The following is a 20534-nucleotide window of genomic DNA, read 5'->3' on the forward strand; positions in this document are numbered from 1 at the left end:
CACTGAGTCTAGCTCCAGAGTCCTGTAGTCTTTTTCATGTTACTATCCTCAGAATCTAGCACAGGAATCTGTGCTGGGTGTTAAGAGCTTCCGGGGGAAAAAAAAAACCCACACAGTTTTCCTTAAATATTTTCAGGAAAATGCGATTTAAATAAAAATAAAGACTTGGGGATAAAAAAAAAGACTTGAAAGCCCCAAACTTGTGATAAGTGCATTTTAGCTGTACAGCCTTAACTTTTGCCTGATCCAAGGCCAGCAAGAAAATGTTCCTTTTTAAATATATATATATATATATATATATATATATATATATATATATATGTATATATAATTTTTTTTTTCCCCCTTTTGTGACAACCTGATGTTTTTGAACGCTAGGGGCTCCCTGATTCTCTAGTTTGAGAGTAACTTTTCCTTTTAGGATTTTTTTTTTTTTGAAGGGGGTGGGGGAAAATGTGGCCTTAATTACCCTACGTCTTAGGCAGCTTAAGGAAGGGGCTGTGCTTTCTGAATCCCTTCAGAGCCAAGTGAGGAGGTCCCTCTCGTTCCCTCTCTCTCTTTTTAAAGGACCTCGTGAAATAAAAGTGCAGAAAACAAACCCAAGGCGATCACAACAGCAGCCGCGGCGGCGGCAGCAGCAGGAGGAGGAAAAGTTGGAGCTGGGCTGGCGCTCCGGAGTGGCCGGGCTCCGCGCAGCTCCCATTCATTAAGTCGCCAGCTGCGGAGGAAGGTGGCCGAGCGCCCGCGCTGCCCACTCCCTCGCTCACTCCCCCGGGCACACGCCAGCCCAGCGCGCCCCGAGCAGCGCAGCTCTGCAAAACTTTCTGCTCGGGATCTGGCTCCCTTCCTCTTGGACTTTCGAACGATTTGGGGTTGAGAGAGGAAGAAAGCAGAGGCACCCAAGGGGAGCAGAAAACACCACCGTCTGCGTTGGAAGCAGGCAGCGAAGCCGCCCTCCGCTCCCCAAACCCGGGCCGACCCGCCACTCTCCGGAGCAGCCTCGGCCAGGAAGCGAACCCCTTCTCTGGGTGTGTGGCCGCTGTTGCGGAGCGTCTTCGCGGGGCGGGAGGATCGCGCCGCAGCCAGCGCCATGCAAAACTACAAGTACGACAAGGCGATCGTCCCGGAGAGCAAGAACGGCGGCAGCCCGGCGCTCAACAACAACCCGAGGAAGGGCGGCAGCAAGCGGGCGCTGCTCATCTGCCTCGACCTCTTTTGCCTCTTTATGGGTGAGCGCAGCCCCGCTGTCCCTTGGCCCCTTTGCCCCGCGGCCCCTCGGCGCGGGTCCCAGCCCGGCGGGGTGCCTGCGCGCGGGGCTCGGCACTTCCTCGCTGGCGCGGGGCCGCCGGCCGGCCGCGTCTCCGGGCACCGCCGGGCTGTCAGCCCCGGGAGGCCCTCGCTGCGTCTCGGGGATCCTTCGCTCCCCTTCTGGCCCCCTGGCCCGCTCCCTCCCCGATCCCACCGACTTCCCGGCCTGCACGTGAATGCTTGGGCGTGCTTAGGGATTTCGCGGGCAACTGTAAACCCGTTCCTTAAAAGCCGTCCCACTTGGAAGCCCAGGTGGAATTCCCACGGAAGATGTGGATTCCGCCTTTTAGAATAGGGGCAGTTGGTTGAACCATGACCTAGAATCAGCGCCTAGATGGTTGCCCTCCGCCCAAGTAAAATGGATCTGCTGGAGCGCCGGGCTCCCGCCAGGAGCCGAGCTGCCTTCCCTTGACTGTATGTAAACATCCAACCCCTTCCGCCGTCGCTGCCCTGGCCCCGCCAGACCTGCAAGCTGGCCTTTCCATTTGCTCCTCTCCTCAACGCCCCCCAGGGGTTTGGAAGGCGGTCTCTAGGGTCTTGGTGGGGGGTCCCCATTCTGCAATCACTTCTTAAGCGCCTACTGTGCGCAAGGTGGCAATTTTAACCAGCTCTCTCCCTGACTCTGCAGTTCGGGTGAGAAGCCCCATTTCATCGACGAGGAAACTGAGGCACTGGGAAAGCAAGTCACGTTCAAGTTTTGGGACCATAATGAATGCACCCCAAAACATTCAGGCGATAGTCCACGTCTGTTTATCAAACTAGTTGGAAGGGCTGTGGGAGTGAAAGGAATTGGAGTGGGAGGGGAAGGATTTATGAACTCCGTGCGGGGAGGGGAAAAGCTATTGACACGAATCTACAGGAGTTCCAAGGTTGAAGTCAGCGTAGAATTTTTATTTATTTACTTTTTTTTAAAGCGAATCATGGTGTAATGGAAAGTGCGCAGGACTCGTCATCAGAGCACTGCCACTCTGCCACTTGTTGGGTGTGCCACCTAACTGCCTCATGGGCCTCAGTTTCCTCCTCATGTCAGTGAGTGGGTTCAACTAGCTGCTCTCCAAGGCCTCTTCCTGCATTAAGAACTCGGATTTGGTCCAGGAGCTGTTCTGCCAACTCTGCTAACTGAGAAACATCTGTGTTCCCGATTCAGTCCCCTCCAAATAGAACTCCTGCACTCAGACTTCAGTCCCCTTTGAAATGGATTGGTCCAGGCAGATTGTGCACATTCCCTCTGTTAGGACTTTCCGTAGCAGAGCCCTTCCTGAGGTCCATCCCTCCTTGGCTTGCCAGTCCATGGTAAATGTTGAGAGTCAAAGAAAGATAGGACTCTTAAAAAAAGAGTTTAAACTTAAGATTGGCCCCCTGTAGCTATGTAGAGAGAGGGTTTAGGGTAAAACGGTGCTCTGTGCAGAGCAAGAAAGCTGACTGCAAATCCCATTCCCACCTCTTCATGGAAATGCAACAGTAAGATGCTATGTAAAGGAATTGTCACTGGGGGGCCCACCTTCCTGAGGCGGCCGGCTTATTATCATGCACAGTGGGAAGATTAGTACTTTCTTTGCCAAGCTATTGAATTTTTAAAAGACCCTCCCTGGGCCTGGGGGAGAATCAGGAAGCACTAAACACATTGAGGCTGTTTGCTGTAAACTTGCCTGGAGCTTCCAGTGTTTACTGGCGAGTTTCTTGGTGGTGGGGTGAGCTCTTGCTTGCCAGCTGGTGCCGTGTCCTTTCCTACCTCCTGCTTGGTGATTAGGAAAGCCCGGCAAGAACACGCTGGACAGCCTTTGTGCAGCCCGGTCGCTCTCCTCCTCCAGTCCCAAGAGACGGTGTATTATTATCAAAAGAGAAAGAGTGTGAAGGAATTTGTGAAAAGACACACGCATCAGCTCTCTTGTAGGCAGGGACACAGGAACCCCAAGCTGCTCTGTTGTGCATGGAAGGTATGGGGAAGGAGTATGGTTCATCTGCCCGGACTCCCCTGTGTCACTCCCAAAAGCTAATATTCCAAGCCTCGTTGTTTATTATGTTTACTCACTGTTGCCCTGTTTGAGTAAGTGATTTTTGTTTACCTTAAAAAAAGGAATGATAACAGGACCTCGTATTTTATTATAAGACGCACGTAGCTATCCGCTTAATGTATGTGTGTTGCCATTAAAGCCATGTCAACTAAGTCATTTCAAAGTGATTGTTATCAATGCCAACCCTATACATAGGCCTAATGACAATACCACGAATTAAGTGCTTCTAACAACTTTCATGGGGAAAACTGTAAGGTAAATATTTACTTGAGAAATTTATGTGAGAGAACTCTATTTGGCTTCCAAAAGAAAATTAATAACACAACATGTGATTTTAATATTCTACACAACACAGTCCTAAAAAAAATTGTTTCTACTTGCTTCACTTTTTGCCCAAGACTGTCAGTATGATTTAATTTTTATATAGTTTTGATCATATGGTCTGGATTACAGAGCACTAATATATTAAAAAGAGACATAGTTTTCTGTTTATTTTCTCACAGGAATATATACCAAGCTTCATCTTCTTGTATCTGGAAAAAACATAAAAGCTCATGTGCTCTAAAAGTGTTATGCAAGTGGAAATACACAAGCAGTTTAACTTGTTCCACATAAAATTCTTGGTGAAGAAAAACCCACAAAAGTCCTCTCTTATTTGAAGGCCAAAATGATCTGGTGTCAGTGAACACCAATGGGAATTTACTTCCTATTGAACAGCTATTTTCACCTTCACTGACTAATTGCTCTTCTAAATACAGTTATGAATCTTTGCGTGGAAGTTGTTCTGAAATTGATTTTGTTATCCTTGCCATTAAGTAACATATATGCCTCCTGTTTTCTGTGCATTGATTCTGGTGTATGAAGTTACATGAGAACAGCAGAGAATATTCTCAGGCAAGAAGGGAGCATATAAATTACTTTATGTACTCTTCACTGAAACCCTCATGAAGAGATTATCTCCATTTCATAGATGAGAAAACCAAATGTCAGAGAAGGGAAAGACTGAGATTCATACTGAAGTTGATTTGGGTTGATCCCTAATTCTCAGGAGCATGACTGGAGGCCATCCCCCTCTCCTGTCCTATCTGAAAAATTCCCAAACTCAGATTATCATCAGAAAATCCTGCAGCTCAGTTTGCAGAAAATCCTGCCTCTCCACATTTTCTAGTTACCCATCTGTACCTAAGCAGATGGGTAAAGGCAGTTCAACTCTTCTGGTCAGTGTTGTGGCCTTGTTGCTTCATGGCATTATTGTGATTTAGAGCTAGGTCTAATACTAAGTGATTCCCAGATTTTGAGGCCACCTTTTACCCCCATGAGACAATGGTTCCAAAGAAAGAACACAAAGAAGTACATGGCTGTAGCGCAATGCAGAGATCTGGTAAATCGATGTTGAGCTTCTGTTTCTGTGTCATGCCTTCTTTCTACTCTGTCTCCCTTCCTAGTTATGTATTGAGTTCCTCCTTCCAACCCATGCACTTTGCTGGGTAGGCAGTTGTAGACAGGTTCAGCTTTTTGTCCTGCGGACCTTGTTCAAGGCCCTTCATTGTCTGAGTCCACTCAGCTCATCTGCAAAATGGGATCAGAATGCCCACTAACTATGTTACTGTGAGGATCAGAAGAAATGCTGGGTGTGAAACTTATTTTGTCATATCTAGAGACTTGGACAGTTGCAAGAGATTTATAATCTGGAGCCCTGGATGAAGGTTTTGTGATTGTCTTCATATATTGTGTCTTATTGGTAGATGAGACCATGAAGTAAATTTTCAGTAATGATATTATAGTGAAGACCGTAAACTATTCACTTGAAATAGCAGAATGGCACATTTGCCCAGTAAGCTGAGGACAGATGCTTTCCATTCATTGTTGATCTAAATGGTAGCAGAATTCTTAAGCCCTAGATTTTAAGGAAGCTTCTTGAAATATGTATGTATGTATGTATGTATGTATGTATGTATGTATTTATTGGAAATGGAGAGAGAGAGCGAGAAAGAGAGAAATTTGTTCCACTTCTTTATGCAATCATTGGTTGACTCTTTTATGTGCCCTGAAAGAGAGAGAGAGAGAGAGAGAGAAATTTGTTCCATTTCTTTATGCAATCATTGGTTGACTCTTGTATGTGCCCTTATAAGGGATCAAATCCTCAACTTTGGTGTATACTAGTAGAGAAGAAGCTCTAACCAACTGAGCTACCCAGCTAGGGCACCATCTAATCCTCTTTAGAAAAAGTTCTTTTGTTCAGAAAAACTGTTCTTCATTTGGCTTTTGATACCAGGAGGTAGGTTAGCTGAGCTTATGGTAGGGATAGGAGATGTTTAAGGAAGCAGGTGGTGGTCAGCTTGGTCTGAAGGTCTTGACTCCTGTTCCATTCCCCACCAGAAAACAAAAGTTGGTGGGTAGTGTCATGTGGCAAAGGGAAAGAGGTTCAAACAGGTAGAAATGTTGACTTTGGATAGCCAGTGACCCTGCTTTATAATTCCTTGGTTCCAGAATGTTTTAGGACATTTCTCAATTTGCAATTACATGGTTGAGATCTAATTCCTGTACTCATCCTAAATATGGGATACATAAAATCATCATGTGTTAGTAAACTATTCACTTTTAATAGTGAGAGGGAGGCAATGTTGTATAATGAAGAGAATGGGCAATTTGGAGCCAGAAACCGGATTCCAGGCCAACCAATGCCACCATCTAGTTGTGTGGTTATGGATAAGTAGGCTTTCTATGGATCTCAGTTATTTTCTATTGGTATAATGGCTGTTTGGGCGAGATTCTGTCTAATGTCGAAGGCTGCTATGCAACATTCTGTGACCGATTTCAAGAAGAGAGGAATGACATTCACAGTTGTTGACTGTCCACCTCATGCATGCCGTCTCTTTAGCTCTTCATTGAACATTACCTCAGTGCGTCCTCGCAGCAATGAGGAGCCTAGAAAAGTTGCTATCGGGTCTTGTACTGCCACTGAATGGCTGTGTGGCTTTGGGAAAATTCACTTACGGTTTCTCGGCCTTTGTTTCTTTACCATGGCAACAAAGGGAAGGGACTAGATAATCTCTCAGATCCCCTTTAGTGCTAACAAGTATGGGTCTGTGCTGGTAGGTATTGTGATGTAGAAACCCTGTAAATGCTTCTCTTATTTTTTACCAAAGAACTGGTGCTGACAATGTGCTTACATTGGTGTTCATTCTGGAGAGAGAGTAGGCACTTTTCTTGGTTAACCAATGTGCTGAGAAACAGGCCAGATTTTTCCTTGGCTGGATGTGCCCTTTCACCTGTCCCCTGAAATTTGTAGTAATCACAAGCGAACAGGTAAACCAGGTGACTTTCCTTCTTTCTGTTGCTGAGTTATGATATTCACTATGGGTGTTCAATAACTCAGTTGGTTTTTGATAACTTAATATAGAACCACAGGATATAGAAACAGATTTTCGTTTAGTCAGCTGCTGAACCATCTAGCTGAGCACCCTGCATGGGTTGAAATAACGAAGGAACCTCCATTTAGTAGGTAACCCCAGCTGACGTTCCCATTTCCTCATTGTCCAGAATGGCTAGTATTTTTCTTTGCTGCTTCTTCCCTAACTTTCTCATATACTTAAGAGATATACCATGGGGGTGTAGCTGCCTTTGAGAGAGACTGCTAAAGCCAGAGTTGGTGGCCTTTTCCACTTTTAGCCCTTTGGACTTCCTGTGCATTTCGGATTCTTTCTTTCCCCCGCCCTGTGCAGTGCTTTGGACTGTCAAGCCCGGTTGGTCACAGGATGATGCTAACGAGACCGTAGTCAAGAGTCCTTCCTTCCCTGTGTAGGCAGTTATATTTATGGAGAAACCCTACCCTGTGTGTCAACTCCACTTAGTACACATTATTTGAGGAATAATAATCTATTTTGGGGATACCTGCTTGTATAGATATTGGTTCCCTTTTATAGATGAGAGACCCATCTTTTGTGAAATATAGATTCACAGACCCCTTCCTGGGTGAGTCAGATTCAGTAGGCCTTGGGCCAGTGACTGGGATTCTGTATTTTATCAAAGCTTCTGGTGATTCTTTTAAAGCCACTTTGAGAATCACTATGCTGTTTAACAGCTGATGTCTTAAGGGCAGTTGACTTAGGTAGAGGGCGTTTTGTCCCTGCACTGAATGTTCTGGCACTTTCCCCATTGTTAGATTGTCCATACTGTACTTTCCCCCCCATTTGTGGCCACTAGTCTTTCTCAGTAAAGACAATCAAGCTTGTTACAGTTTATTTCAAAAGAAAAAACTACCTCTGTGTGCCACCCTGAGGTCCCCTGTGATCTTAGTGCAAGGACTTGGTGGTGTCTCCTAATTGCTGAGAGGCTGCGATTTGTTTTTATTTCCGGGTTCCGCACTGAGTTCTAGGTAGTCGAAGTTGCCAGCTAACTGACCACTTTGGATGAATGAGGTGTTAACTCTATAAATATTTTCTTTTGAGATACTGAAGTTTGTGTATGAATAAAATGTGAATGGAATATATTAGATCTCCCAATAGAGCCTTTAAAAGATTACAGTTAGCTTGGCAAATATTGTAGAAACAATACAAGCTTTGGATTCACACACAGATGAATCTTAGCATCTTGACTTAAAGCTAAGATAGGTGTGACATGGGCAAAAATTATTTAATCTTCCCTTGCTCCAGTGTCCTGATCTGTGAAAGAAACAAGCAAACCTAGTGACACCCTTGTGTGAGGACTCTCAGATGAGTCATGGATCTGAAAGCACTTTGAAAAGTTGATATCATTATCAGGTATTACGTTGCTGATATATTCATAGTAATAATAGTGATTTCCTTTCCTTCCTCCATGGTTCTATGGAGTCCTCTTTCATTTTTTGGCAACAAAGTTGCCTGAAATATATGAGAAGAAAAAATTGTGAGGAGAATCCTAAGCAAAAAAAGAGGCAGGGGGAACACAAATGTTTCCCATTAGCTGAAGAAGTGCAGGGACAGGCTTTCTGATCTGGGCAAGTTCCAATGTAGGAACCTCAATGGCCTTCGGTAGTTGCCTCCTCCCCCCTTGAAAGGAAGAGGGCCATATCATCTTAGGAGAAAGAAAAATACACCTTAGAAGGGTGGGAGGGGATTTGGACAAATGGTCTGTTTTAGCATCAACTCTTCCCTGTATCTTTTGGCAGCCCAGGGAAAACCCAACTAAATAAAACAGCTGTGACTGAAAATGATCAAAATGCTTGTTACCCAGGGTACTTCACATATTTGTTGAAGAAAGAAGTAACTGTTCATATTTATTGTTCATGCTAACCATGTGGTATAGATATTGGATCCTTTTTATAGATGAGGCAGCTGCAGCTCAGAGAGGTTAAGTAACTTGCACAAGGGCTCCCAGCTTCTAGGTACTCACCACAGCCCTTGTCAGCTTAGACTGTTGCCCACTTTTTGATGCAATTAATGCAAGGAAGACTCTTTTCTATTTCAATCCATTTAATTTATTTCAATGTTATTGAGTCCGAATATGTACACTGTGTTCTATAGGGCTCAATAGAGGACACAGACACGAGTCTTACCTCAAGAATCATTTTGAGCAGTGGAGGAGACAATTTTCATAAATAATTACAAACTAGCTTAGAGTGTGCTGAATGAGTCTCTCTGGACATAATAAATATCATCAGAGCAGTTCTTCATTGCCCAGATTCATGGGATTTGAAAGCACCTTGGAGCTATCAATCTCATTATCAACAATTCCAAAGTCATTTTTTTATCTCAGTCTTTGAACAGGGGAAGGTTGGGAGGTCTGAGGGGTAAAGCATAGGCTTTCTAGAGTCAGATAGAAGCGAGTTTACTTAGTATATTATTAGCTACATAAACGTAGGCAAGTTACTGAATTTCTCTGAGGCCTCAGTTTCCTCATCTGTAAGATGGGGTAATGTATGCATGTGTGGTTGTGAGGATGTGCCTGGTATAGGGCACGATGCACACATACTCACCAGGTGGCAGCTGCTGTCATCACTGTCGTGGAGTCCTACTCAGTGCGTTCATGTACAGTGAACCTGAGGCCTGGATTGGTTGGTGAGTAATTGTCCAGTGATCGTGGAAGAGCAGGGCCTAGAACCAAGGTGTTGGCTTTCTACCATGTTGCTTTTCCGGTGTTTACTCGTCAGTTTGAAATTTGATACTATTTATGAGGCAGCACTGTCCAGAGAGCTATAGTCTCTTCTTTCTCTTGCCCGGGTCAATTAAAAGAGGAACAAGACAAACAGGTTTAACTTTTGATCCAATCAGTGGGTGGTAGTTGAGTGAGGCCAGAGATGCATGGGACACATTTGAAGGACTAGGCTGTTTTTGATATGTTACTTTTTTTCAAACTGGTGCATATTCTAGAAAGTGCTTGTTACCAAAGATAGCTGCTGACTGATTTGAGCTCAAACAGGCACCATCTTTTTCAAGTGATGTATTCAAGGAGAGAAGAAAGAGAACCCATGTTTTTGAAGTTTTTGCTTTTTTAAAAGCTTCACCACCTCTTGAGGTAGAAATTATTCTTCTTTGACTGAGGAGGAAACTGAGTCTCAGATTAAATAATTTTCTCAAGGTCATGCATTAATTGGTGGTCATTCAAAAGAAGTCCATGTCAGGTTCTTGAACATCCTTGCGAAACTATCCTTCCCTTAGGTCCCGATTAAATTATAAATTATGATCTGCATTAAAATTCCCAAATTTAAAACAAACCAAACTAAATAACACACATAAGACCCAGTTGGAAGCTTTTGAAAGGAACTTGGTGATTTCTGTGCGCTTTGAAAGTATATATTGCAATCAGAGTATTGGTGGGAAGTGTGTTTTTGAGGTTTGTTACAAATTAACAAAATTATATGCCTAGAGAGTTCTGTAGAGAAATGCAAATCAGTATAGGCACCTTGTCATAATAAGCAGTATGCTTTGGTTCCTGTTTATGTATCCCTAAAACACATAATATACATGATTACATTGACACGAAGGAAGCCTTCTCATTGATGCTTTCTTTATATCTGGCCCCCAAATTAGTTTGCGGTATCAATCATATAATTTCTAGAGAGTCTATTTAATGAAGTCTATGTTTGTGTCTGTCTTTTCAAGTGTGCATCCTTTGCAGATATTTCTTGAGCACCTACTGTATGCTAGATCCAGGGGGTTCCTTGCCCTTTAAGAATCCCAGGTTGGTGAATGGGAAACTTTTGCATGATTTTTACACACACACACACACACACACACACACACACACACACACTCACACACACACACATTCACAGAGATGCTGACTTTGTCATGGTAAGGAAGGAGTATAACAGCTTGGTGAAGAGTGATGAAGTTTGCTTAAGAGCATGGACCTGGGTCCTGCAAGAGAGAAAATAGCTCATAAGCCATGAAGGGGAGAGGGTATTGTAGCCAAGGAACAGCAGGTGCTGAGATGAGGTGATGCACTTGGGAAGGGTGAGTATTTGAAGGGTAAGTGTGGTGTATTTGCATTGAGTGGGGCTGGAGGAAGAGGTTGGAGCAAGCTTAGAAAGGCAGGCTGCAAATGGCAGGCAGCGAAGGAACTTGAACTTTATTTAGGAGCACCAGCAGAGCAAATAAAGTTTTATTTTTGTTTTCGTTTTTCTTTTATTATGGAAAATTTCATATAGAAATGAAACACAATATAAAGCGGGGAGTGGAATTGCTGGGTCACAGGGTTAACTCCATGTTAAACTTTTTGAGGAACTGCCAAACTGTTTTTCCATAGTGGCTGCACCATTTTAGGAATAACAAGGTTAGTTAAAATATGTAGAGCAAAATACAAAGGTTTTACAGACACCGTTTAGATGAACATATTCGTGAAAAAAAATTTAAGAGGGGAGACCAGCTGGGAAGCAGGTGAGAGCTGACCCTAGGCATTGGAGAGAGAGGGGATGGGGATGGGCAAGAAAGAGATTACAGGTGGTTCCTGACTCCTGGCTGGGAACTCCTGAACTGTGGCCATGCTGCTTCCTCCATAGGCACCTCCAATGCAGTGTTTATAGAAGACTTTCAAAACCCATGTGCTAGGGTTAGTCAGTGCATCTTCATGATCATAGCCTAATTAGAAAGAGGAGGCTGTAGTTATCTTTTTAAATGTCTCACATGCCCCTTAAAATAAATGGACTGTTAGAAATGCTCTTCGTTTACAGAGATGGAGATGGTTTTTCTTGTGTAGTAATGGCATATTAAAAGGTTTTATTGAGATACTAGAGGCCCTTTGCACGAAATTTGTGCATGGGTAGGGCCCCTAGGCCTGGCTGGAGATCAGAGCTGATGGGGCCTTCCAGCTGCCGGCCAGGGCCTTCCTTCATTTCGCACCACCCCCTGGTGGTCCGTGCACGTCATAGTCATAGCAAGCGATTGAACTCCTGGTCTCCCGGTCGAACTCCCAAGGGGAAAATTTGCATATTAGGCTTTTATATATATATAGATAATTCATCACACTGTACAATTCATCCATTTAAAGCTTATAGATTTTAGTGTATTCAGAGTTGGGCCATCATCACCACTATCAATTTTAGAACATTTTCATCATTCCAATAAGAAACCTGTACTCATGTTAATCACTGCTGAACTACCCTCCTCACCCCCCCATCTCGTGGCAACCACTAATCAACCTTCTTTTCTATAGATTTGTCTATTCTGGACATTTCTTGTATCAGTGGAATCATATGTTTTGGCTTTTTGTGACTGGCTTCTTGCACTTAGCATCATGTGTTAAGATTTATCCATCTTGTATTGTGTGCGTTTAGCATGTATCAGTACTACATTTACTTTTATTGCCAAATAATATTCCATTGTATGGACGTACCACATTTAATTTATACATTTATCAGTCAGTGGACACCTGGGTTATTTCCATTTTTTTAATATTATGCATCGTGCTGCTAGGAATATTCATGTACAGATGTTTGTGTGGACATGTGTTTTCAATTCTCTTGGGTGTATATACTCAGGAGTAGAATTGCTGGGTCATATGGTAACTCGACGTTTAACTTTTTGCGAAACTGCCAAATTATTTTCCATGGTGGCTGTACCATCTCAGAAACATATTAGGATTAATGAAAATATGTAAGGAAAAAATGCAAAGGTTTTACCAAAGACTGGAATTAACATATTCATGAAACCACTGTAGTTGTTGCTTTGTTTTTAAGGGCGTTTTTCACAAAGAAACAAAGTTTTTAATCAACTTAATAATGTTACTAGATTTAACATGAGTGAGCAGAAGACAATCAAGATGACTGGGGAATGAGTGTTGGGTGGTCAGCCAGACCTGCTCACCCACTGAGCAAAATACTTCCACAAACCAGGCTGTGACAAGCAGGCTCCTGCCTCAGCAAATGAAAAAAGCGTTGGATCTTCAGAGTTCCTTGAAAACAGTTAAAAGTACAAATATTAGTAAACCCACATATTCCTAGGATCTGCTTTACAAGAGTTGTTTTTTTTTTAATCCTCACCCGATAATATGTTCCCATTGAATTTATTTCTTTTTCTTTTTTTTAAATTAAGGTATTATATGTGTACATATCTTACCATTGCCCCCCTGTTCCCATTGAATTTAGAAAGAAAGGAAAGGAGGGAAGGAGGGAGAGAGAGGGAAACATTGATCAGTTGCCTCCTTACACCCCTTGACTGGGGATCTAACCCACAACTGAGATATGTGCCCTGACCGGAATCAAACCCTCCACCTTTTGTTGTAGGGAGAAGACTCCAACAAACTGCGCCACCCGGCCAGGGCAACTTTACAAGGTTTTTAAGACCATGAACTAGAACTATAGTTTCTGATAAGGTTGGTAATTCATACTTTCCCCCCTGTATACATAATTATCATCTCAGAAATTAAATCACCACGCATCTTTTAGACTCATGTGTTGGAAACTTGGAGATATTAAAGAATATAAGGCACAAATACAAACTTTTAGGGATTCATTGGAGCATCAGGTTATAAATTGCACTTAAAAGTGCATGAAAATTAAACCACAGATATTACAAGAGGTGAGGAAAAGGCATTCACCTTTATTACTAGGAGCTTTAGATGACATCTTACTTAATCTTTTCAATAACAGAAGAAGGAAGATGTCAATAACCTGGTTTTGCAACTCAGAGAGGTAAATGATTTGCCCAGGTTCACGGCAATATTGTGTTGGGCCTGTGTTTGGACTCAAGCCTGACTAAATAATGACAGTTGCTAACATTTATCTAGTGCTAGCTTTGTACCTCCCACTGGCTTAAGCAATGTGTGTGCATTCTCTTATTTAATCCTCCTATGAGTCCTTATTACTGCTATCTTCATTTTACAGAACTGAGGTTCAGAGGGGTTATAAATAACCTACAAAAGGCTATGTAGCAAGTGAGTTGGAGAGTGGGGCCTGAGAAGTCTGTCTTGTGAGACCAATCTTAACCACTAGGCTTTACTGCGTATGTTTTCCAGCTGTCTCTAAAGCCCCAATTTTTCCCAGCCCCGTGCTAGCTTTCACATCAGCAACACAAGATGCATTGTCCAAAATGAGTGAGACCTGCGATCCTCACCATAGGTTCTTTGGACTAATAAAGACCAATTAGGGCAATCACGAGGCATCTTAGGCTCTTTTCAGTGCTTTAATGATATCTGATGGGTATCGTAGGGGTCCCAATGATTGGCTTGCTCTGACTAACTCAGAGGATCTGCATTCTGCTTGTCAGTTGAATTTGGAATGGCACATTCCAGTTCTCTCTAGGCTTGCTGGTCGTTTTCATGAACCCAGAGATGGGGTTGGCACTTTGTATACTTTGATTAACCTAAATGGAGAAATGATTTTAAACAGTTTACTTGGTAGATAAAGACGTCTTCCAGACACGACAGAGGCTCAAGAAGGAACTGTGAGGGGTCTTCGGTGGTGAAAAGGTGGGACATCCCAGAATGGATAAGCAGCTCTGTGAATGTAGAAGAGAGAAAGCATGGGATCCTGGGAAGGTTCCCAGAAGGGAGAAGGGGTTTGAACTAAGCCTTTGTCCCTCGTATCAGGCAGCAGCAATGGGTCGCCGTGGGACCGATCTGCTGTCCTTGTGGTTTGGTGTAACCTTTGGGTCACATTGAGAAATTTTGAGCTTCTCTGGTTAGCGGCTGCGGATGCTGCACCTTCATTAAATGCAGTAAATAGACCTTCCACCAGTAGCCTCTTCCCCACAAATGACCCACATTGTTGTCAAGTTTGCAACCACGGGCAGGAAGTGGCAGGAATGCTTCTCATCCACACAGTGGATTTCATTAGACACTTGCCCATAGAGAGAGCTCTTTCAGTCAATTCAGCTTGTGTGGGTTTTTAGGGACGAATGGCCTAATACACTATTTCTCATCATTGCATTTGTCTTGCTGTCATCTTGGCCCTAGTAGATATTTTTATTAAATGCATAGTGTCTCCTTTTGATGCAACTGCATATACCATGATCATAGGGAGGAACTTCTGGCAGGCTGAGAAGTTTTAAACGTATTTTCAAGGTGTTACCAATTTTCTTGAGTCTTTGGTTTAGTGGGCTTCTCATTTAAATCTGTTTGGAAAGCCAGGTTCCAATGCTATGGGCTGCTCTCATCCTTGTGAACCATTGCTTCGGAGGTTCTATATCTCAGGCGTCATGTAGATGCGGAATTCCCAGGGGCTGGCTGGGAATTAAAATGCACTTCTTGGGTCAAAACATTCCCCTAAAGTCATTGATGGGGTTGAAAAACCTATAATTATAATTTTGCCTTAAACAGGTTATTTAAGGTTGTGCTGGCCTCAGCTGAGAAATTAAAACATGTATTATTAATGAATAATCTCTTTCACCAAACAGTTCTACCAAATGATGATGGATGCACCTGAGATTTGAATGGAAATATCCTTTTCCTGCCTCCATTGATGTTTCTCATTCTAGATCTCCAGCTCTCCAGCCCTGAAAAGCCAACACAAACAAACCATCAAAACCACCACACCCAGGATATCATTATTTCCAAATGTCAACTGGAAAAGGAACATTTTTGAACCTTGATAGTTAGGCATATTCACGTATCTCATAAAACTGAACAATCCTGAAGGGAAGATACTGCTCTGATTGATTTTGCAGATGAGGCATTTGCCCTTTGCAGAGGTTGAGGGACTTGCTGGGAATCCTGCAACTGGAAAATGGAAGAGCATCTGTGATAAGAACCAAGCAACATCTATGGTCTTTCTTCCAACAAGGAAGACTGGCATTGGGATTTGCACTGACAACCATTTTCCATAATAAGCATATGAAGAAAGCAGGCAAACCAGGAAGTTTTAAAATGTTAATTATCCAGTCTTGTTAAGTGTTCAACTGTGATTTGGGTTTTAAAGCCATTTGCTAGTGTTGCCTATTTCATTATAAATTCCTAGAGGATAGACATTAGACTTAAAACCTCTGGGTAGGAAGGGGGAAGGGTGTGTGAACTTGACTGAATAATTCCGTGGTAGGCAGTAGTGTAGGGGGCTTTACATGCGTTGTTCACTTGCTTGGATTTCACAACAGCTCTAAGAAGAAGGAGGTTGGAGTTCATTTCAGTTTTCCACAACCTGATCAGCAATGCCCATCTCTACTCTTCTGAGTGGTTGGGTGGTGACACGCTGTATTAATAATTCAACTAGTTAATCACTGGCAGAGATGGCTTGTTAAGATTCCAGGGGAAGTGCTTTGCTAGAATCTGCTTTGTGCTGGTCACTCAGACCATGCACCCACTTTTATTGTAAGTGTGTCTGTCAGTGACAAGCTCAGCTCCAATTCTGGGGAGCCTCAGCAGCAAAGGGCAGAAGCCATGGCAGGAAAAGACTGCCAATTTCATACGGAAATGGAATGACTTTTCTGCCGAGGGATAGAACTGCAGATTGTATTGTTAATTCTTCTTCTTCTTATCAGTCTTCTCCAAAGGGGAGTGTAAAAGCCAGAGAAATGCAGCATTTGGAGCAGAGTAGCCCACACTTTGGTTAAAGGCTCTGTGTACTTCCCAGGCTATTGTAGGGCTGCTATTCAGCTGGGATTTGAATGGTGGTGGTGTGATTAGCATGAGAGCAAGTGTATAATGTAGGTCTTTTTTCCCCTTTTCTAAAAGAAGTTTTGTGGCATTTCTTTTTCTGACAGAGTTGGCATGATGCTTTGACAAACACAGACCAATGGAAAACTTAAACAGGACCCCGAGAAGGCCCGTTTGTACAGAGCCTTCCCACTTAGAATGCAGAGCAGCAGAGCAGCTGGCAAGAGACACCTCAGATCATAGGAGTCATAGCAGGGGCTGTTCCTCCACTGTGGACCGGTGATGAATGGGAAATACAAGACCAATGGGGAAGTGTACCCTGGGCTCTTGACTAGTCTCTGTTGTCAGAAACTACAGATGAGAACATTCCTGGGACTCAGTTGTCTAAATTACCTATTCCTCAGTATTTATTGAGATAAATACAAAGCACTGAGGGAGACACAAGAGGTGGCTCCTGCATTCAAGGGGTAGGTGAGAGGATGAGAAAATAGACACACCACCAGCAGTTGGAGAAAACTTGGTCTTGAGCTGGTCATTGAGTGACATTTTTTAAAAGTTTAAAAAATCTAGCCAAGTGCTGAGCTGGGCTCTGTTTCTAGCGTTGCTACGTTAGCTGGGTGACCCTTGGCAAATCACTGCCACTGTAGGCATGATAAAATGAGGGCGATGATTCACTTCCTGCCTGCCTCATAGAGCTGTGGAGACCAAAGGGTATCCCATCACGAATATACAGGAAAATGCTCTGAAGCATATGACTGTAATGTCCTATTTGTGCAATGAATATAATTTTCTTTTGTCTTCTGAATCTGCTCTCTCTCCAATCTATTTCTAACCTATTTTAGGCACATGCTATTACAGGCAGTCCTCGGTTACGTTGGACTCGACTTAACGTCGTTTCGTTGTTACATCGCCATCTCTGATTCACAGTATTTATAAAAAAAAGTTCCATCATTTCGACATATGTACATATGTGCTTTATGTTTTTTATTGTTTATTTACCACAACTAAAGGTCGGGAGTTGTTATCTTTCTTTTAATTTTTTTACTGTTTCACTTCATTACTGCTGTGTATGTGCTCCATGTGAATGATGTAGGTGCTTATGTAGGTGGATCCTGGACTTACGGCGAAAATCGCGTTTCATGGTGCCGTAGGAATGGATCTCCGACGTAACCCGAGGACTGCCTGTATACACCAAGAGCTGAAAACATTTCTTTACAGGTTTTTCCCTAGGGTGATTGTTTCTCCTGTATATATCTTTAAAAAAAATTTTTTTTTATTGATTTCAGAGATGAAGGGAGAGGGAGAGATAGAAATATCAATGATGAGAGAGAATCCTTGATCGGCTGCCTCTTGCAAACCCCACATGTGGAATCGAGACCAAAACCGGGGCATGTGCCCTGACTGGGAATTGAACCATGACCTCCTGGTTCATAGGTCGATGCTCAACCACTGAGCCACGCCGGCTGGGGATTCTCTGTATATCCTTTATGCAGTGAGTTTACAGGAGTCATTTCTCAAAACGACAGTTCTGATCATATAGGTTCTTCCCTCCAGAACAGGACTTTTATGATGCCCTTGTTAACTACAGAATAAACGTCTTAGCATATTTGAGACCCTTCAGAATCTGGCTATCACCAACCCTTTCTACTCCCTATTTATTCCCTTGTTTCCCATCCCCTCTACTCCCCCCTCCATACCTTGTGCCAGACAGCTCCAGTCTGTGGCTAGCCCAGGCACTTTCCTGCCATGTCATTCTCTTTGCTTGGTATGTGCTACTCTGTTACTCAATTCAAGTCTACCCCCGCCTTTCCTGATTTCCTGATTTTCTCTGAGCAGAATTAAGTCTTTATTTAAAATATGTCTTTATTAAGTCCTTCCTTCCTTCCTTCCTTCCTTCCTTCCTTCCTTCCTTCCGAGAGAAAGGAGGGAGAGAGAAACAGAAGAGAGAGAGAGAGAGAGAGAGAGAGAGAGAGAGAGAGAGAGAGAGGAAGAGAGAGAGAGAGAGAGAGAGAGAGATAGATAGAGAGAGAGAGAGAGAGAGAGAGAGAGAGAGACATTGATCGGCAGGGATCAAGCCCACAGCCTGGGTAAGTGCCTTGACCGAGAATCTGCTGGTGACCTTTCAGTGCATGGGATGATGCTCATCCAAGTGAGTCACACCGGCCGGGGCCAGATTTAAGCCTTCTTTGGGTTTCTATAGCACTTTGTGTTGACCTTTCTGATGTAAATTTTTGACTTGTTTTCACAATTTTGTGTGGTTCCATCTTAATAGATTATAACTTCCTTGTATATGATGAAAATGTCAATAAAAAGTTATTTTAGAAAGTGCAGACAAGAAGCAAAAAGAAAATTTTTGTTACCTATACTACTGAAACCCTAAAGTAGCCACGGGCACCGTATCTCTTTCTATAAATAGCTGAATTATTATTAAGTATAATTATAAAGCTAAACACCGGGTGCTTAATACGTACCTCCTGCAAGTCAGTGTGATGAAATGGAAAAAACCTTTGCTTGCTAGAGTTTGTAACAGCCCATAATGAAGTATTAGCTAACCTGGGAGGATTAGGAGTATGTAACCTAAGAGCACCTAGGTATTTTAAGTTCAATTTTGTATTCATATAGTGTTTTGAACTTGGTCAACTGACTGAATTTGTACTAATTATGATGGCTTCTATTAAAAAAAAAAAAGTTTAACTTACCTTAAAAGGGCTGTATTTAGAATGGGTGATTCTTCTCATCTTTGCCCTGCCTTAAGGAGGGCTTCTGAATGGGAGAGTAGAAACCTCCTCCTGTGGAGAAAAGACGCCCAAGCTGGGAGTCAAGAAATCTGGGTTTACATCCTGGCTTTGTTGCTAACTTACTGGGTCACCTTGGCCAACTAACTTTCCCTCTCTGTAGCTCTGTTGCCTCATCTGTGACATGGGACAATGAAATCTTCCAGCATGAAGAATTCCCTAATTCTTTTGCCCAACTGGGTACTTCCGCTGAAATCCCTATTTCTTAAAATATGGTGAAGTTCTCACTTCAAGGGAGGAAGGTAGCGATTTTCTCCTTTAACCTTTTTTCTGTTTGATCATATTGCCATAGTTGTTCTTAATTCTATCACTTCAAAAGTATTTGGATCATTGCTTTTATCTATGGAAAAACTTTAAAACAATCCCCTAATGTACCAGCACACTGCATGTTTATATGTTTGCCTCGTTAGATATTTATTTGGGTTTCTTTTGCTTCTCGATTCTGAGACGGCTGACATTGAAATACCAAAGTGTCTGATTCAGAAGAGAAAGGACCTAACAGTGTAGCGCACCTAATGTGTTCCTCATGCTTCATGTGTTTTATTCAGTCCCTGCAGTATCCTTGTGGAATGGGTATATTACTCCAGTTTTACAGATGATAAAAGTGGGGCACAGAGAGGTTAGGTATTGGGAATTAACCCCAGCATTTTGTATCTTATTTCAAAATTCAGGTTTCAAGACTATAATCAAACTCCTACTCTCACCCCCATCCAGGGCACACAACCCCTCTAAATCATCTTTTCTTGGTTGGTATGAAGCCTCTGCTTAATACTTCCAGTGATGGCAAGTTTATTCCTTGGAGGCAGTTCTAATTGTTCAAAAGGTTATCTTAATATACAATCTACCTTCCTATAATTTTAGCCCAGCATCAACTATGTTTGGTTTCATGTTGATAAGTAATTACTAGCCCTAATAATACTAATCAGTCTTATAATTAAAGGCCCCTAAATAAATGGTAGTGATGCGTCATTTTCACAAACATTCATTGAGCACCTTGAGTGTAGCTGGTACCCAATGATGAATGGGATGTGTTCCCTGCCCACTCCCATTTTATAGATGGGAAAACTGGACTCAGAGAAGTTAACTGGCTTCGGAAATGGGTAAAATCCAGAGGAAACAAAATTCTTACCTTGTACAGATTAAAGTTTAAATCCACTAAATACCATATTTTAAAGTATCCCTTTACACTCTGGATTTGGTTATTCTGCAAATCAGATATTGGCCCCACGTGTTAGTAATCTACAAGCATCTTAAACCTTAACATAACATCCCAAAGCACAACAATTCAGGGGTGGGCAAAAGTAGCTTTATAGTTGTGCATATGGAACATAATACAATAATAATAATACCAGCATAAACTGTGTTTCACGTACTTGCAACTGTAAACCTACTTTTCCTCACCCCTAAATAT

General features: G+C 42.7%; 1 protein-coding gene across 1 annotated transcript in view; it reads left to right on the forward strand.

Moving 5' to 3' along the window:
* Window positions 1-496: 496 nt before the first annotated feature.
* The window catches only part of PLPP3 (phospholipid phosphatase 3), a 77786-nt gene continuing 57748 nt past the window's right edge, over window positions 497-20534 (forward strand). Inside the window, exon 1 of the mRNA XM_079776038.1 lies at window positions 497-1229. Coding sequence (XP_079632164.1) covers window positions 1091-1229 — 139 coding nt within the window. The 5' untranslated portion in view covers window positions 497-1090. The remainder of the gene's footprint in view (window positions 1230-20534) is intronic.

This window comes from Cnephaeus nilssonii (assembly GCF_951640355.1).
Source record: "Cnephaeus nilssonii genome assembly, chromosome: 7".
NCBI classification, from domain to species: Eukaryota; Metazoa; Chordata; class Mammalia; order Chiroptera; family Vespertilionidae; genus Cnephaeus; species Cnephaeus nilssonii.